Source organism: Gymnogyps californianus, chromosome 2 (genome assembly GCF_018139145.2).
Source record: "Gymnogyps californianus isolate 813 chromosome 2, ASM1813914v2, whole genome shotgun sequence".
In the NCBI taxonomy this organism is placed as follows: Eukaryota; Metazoa; Chordata; class Aves; order Accipitriformes; family Cathartidae; genus Gymnogyps; species Gymnogyps californianus.
In genome coordinates this window covers 75840689-75856038 of record NC_059472.1, presented here as the reverse complement: position 1 = coordinate 75856038, position 15350 = coordinate 75840689, and the positions used below count along the sequence as shown (strand labels likewise).

The window sequence follows — 15350 nt, the reverse complement described above, 5'->3', positions numbered from 1 at the left end:
CAAGCATGTGTGGGGGCATGGAAATCTGAGCGTGGGCCTGTAGCGTGCAGTGACACCTAATCCAGGACAGTTTGCAACATAGGCTAATACTCTTCTTCCCTTGCAAAAGAAAATGCCTTCCCCTTGCAAATGCCTGCAACTCTGCAGCGCTACTACTGTGCAAGACTTTGGACAATTCTTGCTATCAAATAGTTCTAAAATACAGACTATGCACGACCACACACACAGCATCACTGCAAATCATAACGCAAATGAAGAAAAAAATAAAACAAATAAGCAGAACCAACTTAAGTCTTGCAGAGGAGTAAAAATGTAAGAATAACTGTAAAGAGCAGAGTTTAGGAACTCTGGGCCTTTGATTCCAGTGCCTTGAAATCACAGGGCATCCCATCATATAATCCCTTCATAAACCTACCAAATCCTTTCTTAAAAGAACTTAATTAATTTCCCTCATTCTGCTAAGTCTGTTCAGCAGTTTCACTGCTGGTTTTGGCTAGAAATCTTCCACAATACCAAGCCAGATCTATTATAGCTAGTTAACACCTGTTTGCTCCTGTGTGCTGCACTATTCTTCAGTTTCCAGTAATTCTTCCATCTATTTGGGTTCAAACTCCTAGAGGTTTGTATTGAAAAGGCAACAATTACTTCCTTGCTGGACTAAACGAAGTGATTGATTTAGTTTCTTCTCCTACAGAGTACCTGTCATTTGAAAGTAAGAGTCCAATAAAGAAATGATCAAGGTCAATTAACTTGTCAGAACTAGCAGCAAGAAAGACTTACACCTTTACCTCAGATTTAGAAGCTGTTTCTCGTACTTGTTTGTACAGTTCCTACTTTTTCCCAGGTCAAATACTACTTGTAACTTGTTAATTGATCCTCAATATCCTTAGCATCTATCAAAATCTGTATTTAAAAACCCTCAAAGTATCACCTCCTTTGTCTTTGATTAACAAGCATGAGGAAGAGAACAGGAAAAAAGAGAGGAGTTTGCAATCTTGGGACACTCCTCCCACACTCAGCTGTGAGAAACCCACTGCAGTAACCACAGACTTGGGATGTTTCATAGCAACTTTTTCTAAGGTTGCAAGCCTAAATATTTTACAAGTTAAAACTGAGCTGCTTCAGGAGTTAGAACTCCAAGAGCACACACTTCATACTGAAGTTCAGGAAAATGGAATCAGAGGACAAACTATAATGCAGAAACTGCGTGCTGTAATATATTTGGTTCTTCCAGAGGAACTACAGCCTCACAGCGTGCTCTAGAGGCTCAAGCTGAGCTCCCTTGTTTACTTGATTCTTCCAGGCAGATACAGCATTATTGTTCCAGTTATGCTTTTGTTCTCTTCTAAATGGGAAATATTTTCTTACGGAGGATAAACACTCTGAAAGTGACTGAGTTCCTATCTCATAAAATACAGTTTCCATGTGTCCTTTAGAAGATGTTAAGAATAGCTCAGCATCCATGACAGATCAGATTTTTCAACACAGTAATTCCCAGTGTCCATAAAGGAAGCTATTCCCCAGCAAAAGCACTCCAGATTTGATCACGATCGAAAGGGCAGAGAACTAAAAAAGATTTTGGAAAGCCTTCACAGTTTTAAAAACATGACTGATAAGACTAGAAGGGTGAAACACCAGTCCATTAACAAGCATATGTTTCTTAGTACCAGTTAATCAGACACACATTTTATGATTTCACTGCAAAAGCCTTGGAGGGCTTTTTAAACTAGACAAAAGAAAATTCCCTTTTTACTCTGACATCCTAGAGTATTAAATACTTTACAGTCAAAATCAGTTGACACTGACATTTGTAGTGAAAGACACAAAAAGTATGAAGTTAAAAGCCCAGTATTTTTTCTATGTTCTTGAGTTAGAAAGTTTTTCTGTATTTAATTTCTAACGGCATCTCAACAGAAGAAAATTATTTTATACGAATACTTTTTTTTTAATTTTACAACTCAAGGTTAAAAATGCCTAACACGCAGATACTGATCCTTCAGTTTAGTATTGCAAGTTATTTCTTCTACACCTGATTCATTGGTTTTACAGACTTGGAGACGGCAATAGCATGACTGCATAGAGCTTCCTGAAGATATAAATGCTTTAAAACAGATTATCACCCACGCACAGAAGAGCTAATAAGACACTTCTACATGATATCTTCATTGTGCTATATTACATCAGTTCTTTCATAAATGCATTCTGTAATCTGAGCACTACTAATAAGTGGACATAAGCTGCTTGAAAGTACTGCCCTATGTTAACACCTACTGAACCCACAGCATTTTAAAAAAAAAAAAAATTAAATGGTCAATGTGCCTGACTGCTTTAATAAGCAGCTGATAGCTCCATCAGGCTGCACTGATTAAACATAGTTTATGCACCTGCTAACAGATTACTCCTTGGAAGAAAAAAAAAGAAAGAAAGAAAGAAAAAACAAAAACCCCCAAACAAACGCCACCACCCACAGACATAATACATCTAGAAAGAAAACAATTCTTTTTAGAGAGGTAGTACACTGTTGAACACTTACCTTGCTGCTTCTTCTATCAGCTTTAACCAATCCCAGAAGTCTTGTCTTTTCTTTTTCTATTGCATCATTGCTTACTGAAGCCTTTCGACTTGGTTCTGAAACAATTATAATGGAATATTTTTTACATTTCTGAAATAAAGATTCGGAAGATCAGTATTTTAAAATATCCTGGATTAATGCTGTATTTTTATGAGCTGAAGATGTTATGAACTGAATTATCTAAGTAACTGCCAGATCTCGCGCTTTATCTTTCATCAAACTTTCATTTGTTCTGAGTTTGTTCCAAAATCTAATGGAGGCAAATGGAATAATTTAATAAACTACAGTAAGTTTTCAATAACAATTTAGTAATCCTTATTAAAAGGCAAAAAAGTGAGCAAGTTGCTTAGTTTTCAGAAATGCTTGTTAGATGTCTCACTTAAAGCTCATGGAGCACTGTAATACTAAAAAAAAAAGACTTTTAGAAAAAGATGATGGTGAATATCTTTAACAATTCACAGGCTTGACTTAATACAGTGAAGTTAATGGAAAGACTCTCCATGTGGATTTGGATAAAGCTCCATGAAAAGGAAAGAGACCTTTCCCTTGGCAAAAGGGCTCTCCTTAGAACTTAAACCAGCTGGTTGTGCTCATCTTTTTTCATCTTGGTGCTTTTACTTCAGGTGGGAGAAGAGGTGAGTTTATATGCATTTTAGGCTGTAAGAGCTCAAACATTGATGTTCTCCTTGAACCAGCTAAGGAACTGTATGAATTCTCAGACTGTTTAGTCTCCCTTCAATGTGCCCCACACCAGCCAAGCTGGATGACTGGCTGAGCAAAATGATAAGGTCATGCATTATAGGGAACAACCATGGTTTGACATTCAATATACAGACTGTAAAGCTCTCTCACTTTTTTTAATGGACACTGCATAATGCTATGAAGATTTCTCCCTGGCTCCAAGCACATCAGAGTATCCCACTAGCACACAGGAAGTTTAATGTACAGAGAAAAATCGCTTTCTCTTGTAAGTATTTGCTTTATTTGTTTAATAACAATTAAGAAGCAAATGCAAAATGACTTGCTTGTTGACACAAAATAAAGGTTTACTTCACAAAAAACTCCTCATCCCAGAACTCCTGTAAACTGATTTGCATTTCACACAAAGCACATGATTTTCACACAGATCACTTCTGCATATCAACAATGCCAGGTGTTAGAAGGTGTTAAGCACATACAGTAGTTCAAAGCATAGTAGAAGAGTAAAGATGATGAACCCAAAGGAAAACAGGGAGGAACTATCCTTAAGAAAGGCTGCAACTCCACTGCAAAACAATATAGTAATACATTAATACCTTCCTCAAATACTAAGCACTGTCTATGCTCATTCACCAGAAACTGCTGTTTTTCTGCTCGGGGCTGGGCTGCAACTAGATGTGGATCATGATTCCCTTACTCACATAGTCTTCAACTATGAACAATAATGATGAAAGGCTAGCTTAAGCTATGTCAGTAACAGCTGATCATCAACATTACCATTAAACATTGTATAATACCAATAAATTGGGATTTTAAACACAGCATATAGTCTCAAAACAACAAGGAACCTTTATAAATCTGTATCAATTTTTCTTAAATAAACACCACAGATATTCTCTCTAGTGTAATGCTCTGTATAAGAGGAAGCCACAGAAGGTAATGACAGAGGATTAGGGGGAAAAGCACTGGCATTAGTGAAGCCAAGAGGCAATAGGCCATGAGCTAAGATTTGCTTGATGGCTGTCACCTACTGGAGGTGGACTTCCTTCCTGAAAATTTAAAGAAGTTATCCACAGTTTTATTTTGGTTATGTTGTGTTTACTAGTAATGTAAAGAAGTAAAGCCAGTTAGAAATCAACCATACCTTTCTTGAGGATAATTAATTTAAGCAATGTATTAGACTCAGTGGGGGAAAAGGATATACTAAATATACACATTTTCTGTTTAACTAGAAGCAGAAGCACCAATGTAATCTAATCAAACCCCACCTACTGTAGCAATTCAGAAGTCAGCATCTGTTCAGAGTTATCCAACGTGTATACATAGGTTTGAAATTAAAATGCTTCGTTGCATGTAAATTGAAATCAGTGGAAGATCTCATAGATCTCAAAATATTCTGTCTTTGCTACTAAATAAATTTTGAACCCAAGAGACCTCTGAAATGTTAGTATTTCTGAAATTCAACTAATCATGCTTTAGGTAACCTGAAAAGGCTTGGAATCTGTATAGAAACATATCATACCACAGAACAGTTAAATGACAGGATTTGTTAATTGCTGACATTTTAATGGCAATTACTGAAGAAGCAGTATGCACAGAAGTGTGTTTGTTCTGACCAAAAGCACAGACATGTAAATGACACTTTGCAAAAGACAACACAGATCGAAAATAGCTTGATTCTCTACAGCATTTTACACGACATTCTTAAAGATCCATCTACCAATCCCACATTAAACAGCGTGAAGGGAAAGACGGTTTTCCCTCAGCAGCATTGTACAGTACCTCTATAGTTCAGAGAAGGTTCAGACTGAGTTTTTGATGGAGGAACTGGAAAAGGCAGGCAATGAAAGGACAAGAGAAGACATATTAAAGTTCTAATATAGCCTCATAAGCCACAATATTCATTAATTACTCCTAGTACTTGTTTTCCTAAGCATTACAGAAAAAAACGTTGACCAACAACAGACATGCAGCGCTGCTACTAGAAGCAGTTTAGCTGCGTTTGCATTAATTCCCGATTCACTCGTGAAGCTGCTTCAACTGCTAAATCGAATTAAGTAAGCAGGTGGCAGCAGAGCCTGTCTTTTAATAATCCTTCAGCATTCAGTATTTCTGTTTCAGGGAAGGAGAGAATGATGAGCACAGAGTTCTTCTAGAACCTGCTCTTAGAAGCACAGCCTATGCTTTCAGCACCTCTGATGCCTTACTTGTTAGTGGGAATGTGTTTTAAAAATCTGTCTGTTCTGATAGCTAAACAGACTGGACATCTACTCAATGTACAATTCATAGACCAACTGCTACTGAAACCAATGGGATTACTCCTCTTGGAGACTACAAATGGGAACACGGGAAGAAGGAATTTGCTGGAACAAAGGAAACCTTTTGTAAATTTCATGTGTATTTACTGGTTTTCTCATCAGACACCATGGTGCAGAGTAAAAGGAAGGCAGAAAAGGCTGAAATACACTCAGGATCAAGGGGATTTTATCATAATGAAAGGTATACTGAAAGGTTAAAAAAGAATAAAATACAAAAAACATTCTGATGCAGAGAGCAGCACGCTATGAAGTGTTGTATAATTTGCTGCTATAAACCCAGCCCTGAAGTAAAGTCTTGGTTTTGACTGTACAGGCTACAATTGGACTCGAGGACCAATATTACACCAGTATATACACCATCACTTTCATTTTAAAAGAAAAGAGTTTAAGGAAGGCTTAGGCTAATTACTCTATAAGTTGTCCCTGAAGTATGCTGAATGAATCCTGCTGAATACTCCGCATTCTCAGTATGTTGCTCCAAAATGGTTAGCTTAATTGCAGTAAACATGTCTTAAAAAACCAAACATGCAATTGAGTATGACATGTTGTCAGCCACTTTTTTGAGCATCCTAACAATTCAAAGGAAAAGGAGCCATTTACTTTACTTAAAAGTCTAAACTCATTGAAATTTGACTCACACAGAGGTAGAACCAAAGGAGTTTGAAAGAAGAGACAGAATGTCAACATAAATAACTAACTATATAAATAAAAAATAAGCCTGCTGCTCCGCACCTACAAGACTGACGTTATCTAAACAATAAATAAGGGCATTTACTGTGCTGGAAGTGATATTCATTGAGACAAGCTGCAGGAGACAATTTTAAGAAACATCACTTTCTGACCTCAAAGAAAGTCACGCTTGTCAATGTGTATTTTTAAAGCAGGTATATTTTAAAGCACATCACATAATTATGCTATCTGAATACACAATCAGACTCATAAAACGCAAGCCCAAGAAGCTGCCGCTACAATATCGTCTACGAGAACAGAAAGTGAAGGTGAATAAACAAGAGAACAAAATTTTAAATACAAATACCTCTTAGCTCCTCTTCACTAAACCATCAATAACTTCCCTCTTTGGAGGAACTGTCTCTGAACCTATCCACAGTCTGTTTCTCATAAGCCCTGGTCTGTCGCCTCTGCCTCTCAGCTTTTGCAGCTGTCATGACTATGGCATGTCTCTTCTTTCTTTCTCTCCAACCCACAGCACAGGTAGGTGACAGGCTCTGCCTGGACGAGGCCCTCGTGTTATGCACACCTGTACCAACAGCAGCTCCAGGAGGTAGCAAAGCTCCTCCTTTTGCCCTGCCCCAGGCCAACCTGCGCCGTGCCAGGGGCCAGCCCAGCCTGGCACCGGGCCCAAGAGCAGCCAGGGACGGCTGGGCATGCTGCTGTTCTGGCTGCTGCTCTGGGCACGGCTCACTGAACAAACCCATGCTGCTCTGCAGACTGAGATGTCACTCTGCTGTTTCAGCCGGGCCCCAAAGGAACGAGAGCACAAACACTTTTAAGTTGCCCGTAACATTGTGGGCACATCATCTCACCCTGCAGCAACCGCTTTCAGTCTCAGCTCACCTCTTTTTCTGTCCCAGGCATACAGCTCCTTTATACCCAGCTCCTCCAAGGACTTGGTAAGCTCCAGCTCCTCCCCAGTGATGCCATCTCGCAGAAGAACAATGTGCTCTTGACTGACTTCACACTTCTCACAAATAGCTGGGATGATGTTGTGGAGAGGCACCTCCGGACTAACTCGAACCACAGCCTTCTGCGTCTTCAGGTAGTTCACTACCAGCCTCACAGATTTCTGCAGAAACAAATACAAACTCTCAGCCCTCCCTCCGTGATGGCTAGGCTCTCCTACAATGAGAAAGGCACTGGGGGCTTCCACATTGTCTTGACTCCTCCTAGGCAAACTTACCCCACATGCATACTATTGCAAAAAAATTATTAAAAAAAATTAAAAAAAAAAAAAATCTTAGAACTCCCCTGTCACTAAGACGACATTCACAAGAACAGGCGAATAAGGAAAACGAATGAGAGGCAGACGTAATTTGTGAATGTTTACAAGTACCACTCTGAAATGTGTAATTAGCTATGCTGATTAGGAATATCAAAAATTTCAGCAAACATATTTGGAAAATGGCTACTTCTGAATCTTCACGATACTGTGAAATACATTTATTAATGATCAGTCTTCTCCCATATCTTCAATAAAGATGGTAAACAAAATACCACCAAAACCCTACCTACCTCCCCACAATCCCGCAACCCTCATTTCAGCCACTACTGCAAATTTCAGTCACCCTGGTCTTCAGTCAAGGGTCTCTGTAAGAGCAGCCTTCCATCTATCCAAACACATGCAACACAACATTTTGTCTAAATGCTGGAGTCCAGACTGGCACTTGCTAGTCTGCATGCAAATCAGTTAAGCTAGTGAAGCAGGTCATAGTCAATCTCAAGCCTTTCCCATCTGGTTTGAAGATACAAAGATTGGAAGAACCGCTTGAAATCATAGGAATGAAATGATGCTTCATGGCACCATTTTAGCCCCACAGAGTACTGACCTCAGGGACCCTTGGCAGAGGTCGCTTTGTCTTCTCTTCGGGAACCTTCTCTTTCAGAAGTACTGTCTGTATGTCCAGTGCTCCTATCAGAGTGTTTGGCTTGTAACTCAGAGGTTGTTGAGTTCCCGAAGACATCAGTTCAAGACTATGTTGGGATGGATTTAGGCGATACTGGCTGCATAAATCAACCAATAGATCCATCACGGCTTTACTGCAGGGAAGAAGACATTCACCGTTAGCATGAGAAAAAACAGTTGCTAAAAAATTTACCTCAGTTTTAGTATGGGACACAAAAAGACAATACAAGCTGTGGATTTGTGTCCCTAGTTAACCATCTTTGGGAGGGAACAGTGTTAATGCTTTGAAATGCTAAACAGATCAGATAAAATGTTAGGAATTAAATATATTCACACTTCAGTGTCTGTTTATGAGCTGGCAATTAACTATTCACTATGAGGCAGGCAACAGTGCCAATAATAGCACTAACAAACATAAGCCAAGAGCGGACAAAGTGCATCTTATCTGCTAAATCCATACATTAATTTCTCCAATTCAAACCCTGTTCTTCAACATATAAATAAATGATGCACTCACAGTACAGTAAACTCTACCTAGATTTAAACCATCGCATAACGCAACTCAAAATGGAGCATTTAAATCTGGAACAAAAGGTAGACAGGATTTTTTTTTTTTCCAGCTTACAACTTTGAGTTCCCCTCCATACCCCAAACCCATTTGACACCAGCAATACTTCAAAGTACATGAGATCCCTTCCATATTTATTTTGGTGAGGATATTAACCCTGTATAAAAACATCTGGTTTCAAGTATTTGCATTATCAAGAACTCTTATTGCACATGTGATTCTTAAATCATGAGGTTAAAAGCGTCAGTCATTGCCCCTCTCTTACTCTATGCCTCTGCATGGAGGTACTCCATTTTGTGTCAATAACTCAGCATTCACTGGAGCTCGATACTGCCTGACACAGTAGATATAAACTATGTTCCTCCACACCCCAGAAATTCTCTTCTACCAAGGTACTGAAGGGTTCTTTTTTATCAACCTTCCTCCCTAAAATTCCATCCAGGATCAGAAAAAACAGGTTTATTAAAACTGGTTATTTTTCTGAAAAGTTTTGGTTTCATAAACCAGTATCTGTCATCAACAAAACAACGTAAGTTGAAAAAAATTACCAGCTGTACCTGAAGCCTGTCATATACATGGGATATTTTTCTTCCAGCAGAAGTAAAAATAAGTGCATAGACAGCATATTTGCCAAAGGTATTGGCATCTCTTCTAATGTGTAAACTGGAAAAACTGTATATAGATTCAAAATTCAAGCAAATTCAAAGAAAATAAAATCCTTCACAGGTTATTAGCTACCACCATTACATCTGTAGCTCAAGAATTGCCCTTCAACTGCAAGCTGTCAGCATCTGGGAAACTACTCTGTGGGAGGCTGCCCATCTTCTTTCTATGTATATCTTGTTGGCCAACAACTGCTCAAGGAGTTGGTGAAGAACCCTGGAGAGCTAATGGCAAAGACAACAAGAATGGAAAATAAGAATAATCCCTTATTAGCAGGCGAAAGACTAAAACACATGTAGGTGACAGCTCTTCCTGCACAAGAGATGAGGAAGGACCTTCTTTACAGTAACCTATTTCAAGTTTAACTGAGTTACGCAGTGTCAGCTGAAAAAGCGGCAAGCGTGGAAAATGTGAAATTGGTGATCACACTGAAAAGAGAAGAACACAGTGAGAAGATGATGACTGAAGACCAAACAAGGAAAACAGATGTCATTAATATGTATAGAAGGCTTCAGAAAAATAGAGCACTGTGGTTACTGCTAACATAGAGCACATCTAAATAGAAACGTGTAGTATCAAAATCGAAACTGTATCAGGTCATTTCATGATGACTTATTCTGGCACTGTCCCCAAGTTGCAAATGTCTGTATTTCACAACCATGTTTAATTCATACGTAACACGCCACAAACCAACAGAAACATTTACTCCTACTAAGTCCAAACTATAGAACCCCACCTACACTGATATTCACATGAATATTCATTAAGCTGTGCAGCAGTGAGCATTTAAAAGTGTCAGTCCACCTGATACAGATCTCAGCTTGTCTGTTTACAGACATATTTCTTTTAAACTAAAATTTGCATGTGTTTTTTTCCCCTCAGCCTTACTACTATTGTTTCAGAGAAAAGCAAATAACCTGGCAGAACCTCGATACATGGTGTTCTACGTGCTAGACATTTCTATTTAAAGTGGAACGTTAATATATTTCTGTAGTGCATAATACTGCGATAATTCATTCAAATTTGGACAGTTATCTTGCCTCATGTAAACTATTTCATTAAAAACACTTTTTAAAAAAAAAAAACAGCACTTGAAAAAGGATTTTTTTTTAAATATAGTTCGTCAAAAGAACAGTTTATGATTCCGTGCACCTTCCACAGAAATTATGAAATATGTTCAGCAGCAACAGTACCACAATTGCAACAAGATTAGAATCCACACCAGCCATCTGAGAAAATAAGTTGCAGACAATCATGCAAGTTGAACAAATTTGTCCAGACAATGAACAATTAAAAAATCCAGCCAAATCTGAGGTTTCATCTTACTGTTGATTACAGAGCAGGTGTGTTAAACATAACACTTAAGGAAGTCTGCAACATCCCATCCTGAGCCATGCTGCTCAAAATACACAACTGTTCCATGAAAAGCGTCCCCACGCTTCATCTGTACCATTTAGGAATACAAATTAAGCAATATCTCTGAAGCTTTTGAAACACCCTCAAAATGAATAGTATGCTCTTCCCAAAATGTAAATTTGGGAAAATAATTTCCACAAAACTTCAAAAGGATAAAAAAAAAAAAAAAAGAAAAGAAAAAGTGAGGAATTCTACAAACAAAATTCAAAATCCATGTGTTTCCAGAGAAGTAAGAGAGCTGGGAGGTCCTTGCAATGAAGTTATTCTTATATCAGGCTTGAAAAATTTTCCTTCTAAACTGTAATACAGTTCAGCTTGATTTTAAATGGGAGTTTTATTTCAACTAACTCCATGTATGTGCCACACACAGAAGAGAGCCACTAAACACAGCAAGAGAATGGTACTGAGCCATCTACTAATGTAGGCCAACCTTTCTTTCTAACCTTGGGCTGAATATGGCTCTTGGAAGATGCAAAGAGCCAGTCCTTCCTTTGCTTCCATCTTGTTCCAGACATATCTGCACTTTATTTTAACCTGCTTTTGAGACCTGGTAGAAAGCATACTCTATCTTGAAATTCAGGCAGGTCTGATCACAAAGGATTAAATCTAAAGCTGAAATGAAGAAGTTAAATGTCTCCTGCCTTTCCAACTACTCAGCTAAGAAACACATTATGTTCTTATTTTAATAAGACGTTGCTGAAATTTTGGGTGGAGAGACCAAACATTAATGACTGATAAGCAAATAACTAGAGCACAGAAACAAAACTGGAGGATGAACCCAATATAAGATTCAGACAAGATGGTCCAGACAACTATTCTTAGCAAAGGAGAGTACTTTGGCTCTGTCCTGATACTCTATTACTAAGCTGTTTGACATTTAACAACATTTCTGGACTGTGAAGAATAACTACTTTGTCAGCAGTATTTATCAGGCTGAAGTCCTGATCAAGTTTGAACGTGACAGACCACTTGTGTCCTGTTGTTCACCAGTAAAATGCAGCAAAGATGTCTACAGTTTAAGAGGCAGAAAACAACTGAGTTGTTTTGTGTGTGGCTTGGCCTAATCTCCTTGGATCACAGAGAGAAATCCATTTTACAATACAGCCTTGTACATCTAGGAAATAAATGTAGGCTAAAGTTGTACTTATCAAATGACATTGACTTTCCTATTACCTTTGTCGTGGTTTAACCCCAGTCAGCAACTCAGCACCATGCAGCCGCTTCCCCCTCCCCCTCCCAGTGGGGTGAGGAGGAGGAAAGGGAAAAAAAAGTAAAACTCGTGGGTTGAGATAAGAACAGTTTAATAACTAAAGGGAAATATAATACTAACAATAGTAATAATGAAATATAATAATAATAATAGTAATGAAAAGGAATATAACAAAAAGGCCGGGGGGGGAGAGAAAAAAAACAGTGATGCACAATGCAATTGCTCACCACCCGCTGACCGATGCCAGAGCCACGATCCGCGCCTGCCGGCCAACTCCCCCCCGTTTATATACTGGGCATGACGTTCCATGGTATGGAATACCCCTTTGGCTAGTTCGGGTCAGCTGCCCTGGCTCTGCTCCCTCCCAGCTTCTTGCACACCTGCTTGCTGGCAGAGCATGGGAAACTGAAAAATCTTTGGCTTAAGATAAGCACTACTTAGCAACAACTGAAACATCAGAGTGTTATCAACATCATTCTCACACTAAATCCAAAACACAGCACTATACCAGCTACTAAGAAGAGAGTTAACTCTGTCCCAGACAAAACCAGGACAACCTTCTACCTTCATGCTACAAATGCCCATTAAAAAAATCTCAAACTGGAGAAAAGAATCTTCTTTATTTAGGTCAATGCCAAACACATTAGGAATCTAAACTGACAACTGATTGGAAAAGAAAAACAGTAGTGTAAAGGGGGTGACCTGAAGTCTCTGACGCTTTTACCATCTGCATTTAAAAAGAGAAAATAGCGTTAGTCATTTTTATTTTCTCATGCTCCAAAACACAGCAGGCACTTCATGAAAAGATTAGAAGTCTTCCTACACAACCAGAAAGGGATATATTAAATAGCAAGCTGCATCCAAAAAAGTACAGGAAGCATGATAAACAGATATTCATAAACGCTTTCTATTTCTTTTCTTATTCTGCTCATGTATATTTGGCTCTTATTTTCCATAAGTGAGCAAGTCCACAGAAGGAACATCAAGATGACACACAAGAAGAGCCAGAGACCTGGGTTTGCTGAGCCTTAAGATGAGAACGGTGAAGGGAGATCTAATTGCTGTCTGTAAGTACCAACTGGTAGGGTTACAGAGCCAGACTGTTCTCAGTGGTGAACAGCAAGAGGACAAGAGGCAACAGACAAGTGCCAACATAGAAAACTCCGCTTAGGTACAAGGAAACATTTTTTTCACCACGAGGATGGTCAAGCCCTGGAACAGGGGTACAGAGAGGTTTGGAAACCTCCTCCCTGGAGGTATTCAAACCTGCCTAGAGCAGCTCTGAGCAACCTGCTCTTGTGAGACCTGCACTGAGCAGGGAGTTAGAGCAGGTGAGTTCCAGTGGCCCCTTCCAACATAAATTATTCTGTAAATTATTCTAGTAAGATATTTTTTTTTAAAGCCTACATTGAACTACTGTAGTTTTGACCTGACCCCTATTTACTATTTAGTTAAGCTCATTTTTAACCCTTTTGCTGTATGTTCCCTGTTCAACTTCTTCTAATAACCCCTCTTTCATGTTTTACCGCCCTGGGCTGATTTCACACCCTCAGTCTTTCTTGAGACACCATGCTGTATGTTGAGCTATAAGCCCACAACTAATATCACTTAAGAGTCTTTCACAGAGAATTATGTGAGAATATTCTTTCTGTGATGACATTAGCTTTATGCTCCATATAACACATACTCTGCACTGAGCTCTGTCCTCCAGTATTTGGAGAATGGGACTACAGCTTCAGCTAGTTTATTGTTTGTTCTAGTACCCTGCTCTGTGCATCACATGTATGAGAGAATTTGTGTAACATGTAAGATTAACAGCAGGAGCAACAACTGCCCAGTCTACTCTCCCACACATTGGTCATCCATGTGCTGACAACTCCAAATCAAACATCACTTAGCTTCAAACATCTCCATTTTTCTGCAATGTATTTCAAGTACTACTAACTTCTCAAGCTGCTGACACCAAATGTCTGTATCTGTGTTAACCAGGAAGTCCTCCTCAGTGTCACTCAGTGTGAATGGAGACAGATGCACGATCCCTTTATTTATAGGTTACCCATTGAAAGTATTACCTGTGAGAATCACGAACAGAAGAAGTTTCTGGTAACTCTTGTGAGCTTTCCCACTTATTTTCTTTCCAATGTCTAGCCATCGCCTCTGTCAGACCTGCTAACAGTTTGTGTGGATCTGCTACAGATCTATATGGATAAAATGTCTAAGTGGCCAACACTGCTTATCCTTGCAGTACATCAGTTAGTGCTCATACAACAGTACAAATATAGATTAGTTGTGGGGGTATTCTATAATCCTTTTCAGGGGGGAGAAGGCTAACAGTTTTTCATTAATACTGTTACATGTTTTACAATAGAGTTCACAGGGACCAATTATTTCAAAAAAGATGACTGTTTTTTAATACTACTCTATTGCTGCACACACTCCTTAAGGACTCAACTTTGTCCTAAGATCTGCACTATATATTTCCAAAATCTGGAATAAATTGTTTGTTACAAGATGGCAACAAACTCTTAAAGAGAGGCTGTCAGCTTGAGTTAACTTTTATAAATAAATCTACTTAAAAATTCCAGAGTTCAATAAAATATCTTTACATAGCACACATTTTCTTTTTTTCCTTGAACTATCTTTCAAGAAAATTTAATGAGTTTTCTGCCCTCTTGCTGATATTTACAGGAACTTTCTATATTGAGAACAAAGTAAAATTAACAACATGCTGCTTTGCTTACATACCATGAACAAATTGAAAGAGTGACTTTTAACTTGGTTCATTTATAATAACCTTAAGTGATACTATTTAACTACAGTAGTTATATTTTCAAACATCCTCTAGTGTACTTCATTGCTCTGTGAACTGCTTTCTTGAAATTACAGAATCATTTTTCATTATGATGATGCCCAGGGCAAGGTTTTACAAATTTTTCTGCAACAGAAAAGCTATTTCCCCAGGGTACCCAAAAGCAGATTTTGCAGAATGCAGTTTTAATGATGGCAATAAAAATACTGAAGTAGTATATAGCAGTATAAACAACAGCAGGAATTGTCTGAAATGTCCTTCCACGATATCACCATAGGTAAAAACAGTGAACAGGGAAAAGAATTTATTACCTGCACTGGCTCCCACACTTGCTTCAAACGAAATGAAACACATTTTTTTTTAATCCAGTATCTTCATCATTAAATGCTTACCTCTGAGTATCATTGTACTTTGTAGCTGTCCAGTTCGCAATGTCAAAACAATACAAAAAGAT

General features: G+C 38.5%; 1 protein-coding gene across 1 annotated transcript in view; it reads right to left on the bottom strand.

The window, feature by feature from the left end:
- COBL (cordon-bleu WH2 repeat protein) overlaps positions 1-15350 on the bottom strand; it is a 157193-nt gene that overhangs the window by 95180 nt on the left and 46663 nt on the right. The window contains 4 exon segments of the mRNA XM_050890877.1: positions 2534-2628; positions 5054-5098; positions 7165-7393; positions 8154-8364. Of these exon segments, the coding sequence (XP_050746834.1) occupies positions 2534-2628; positions 5054-5098; positions 7165-7393; positions 8154-8364 (580 nt within the window).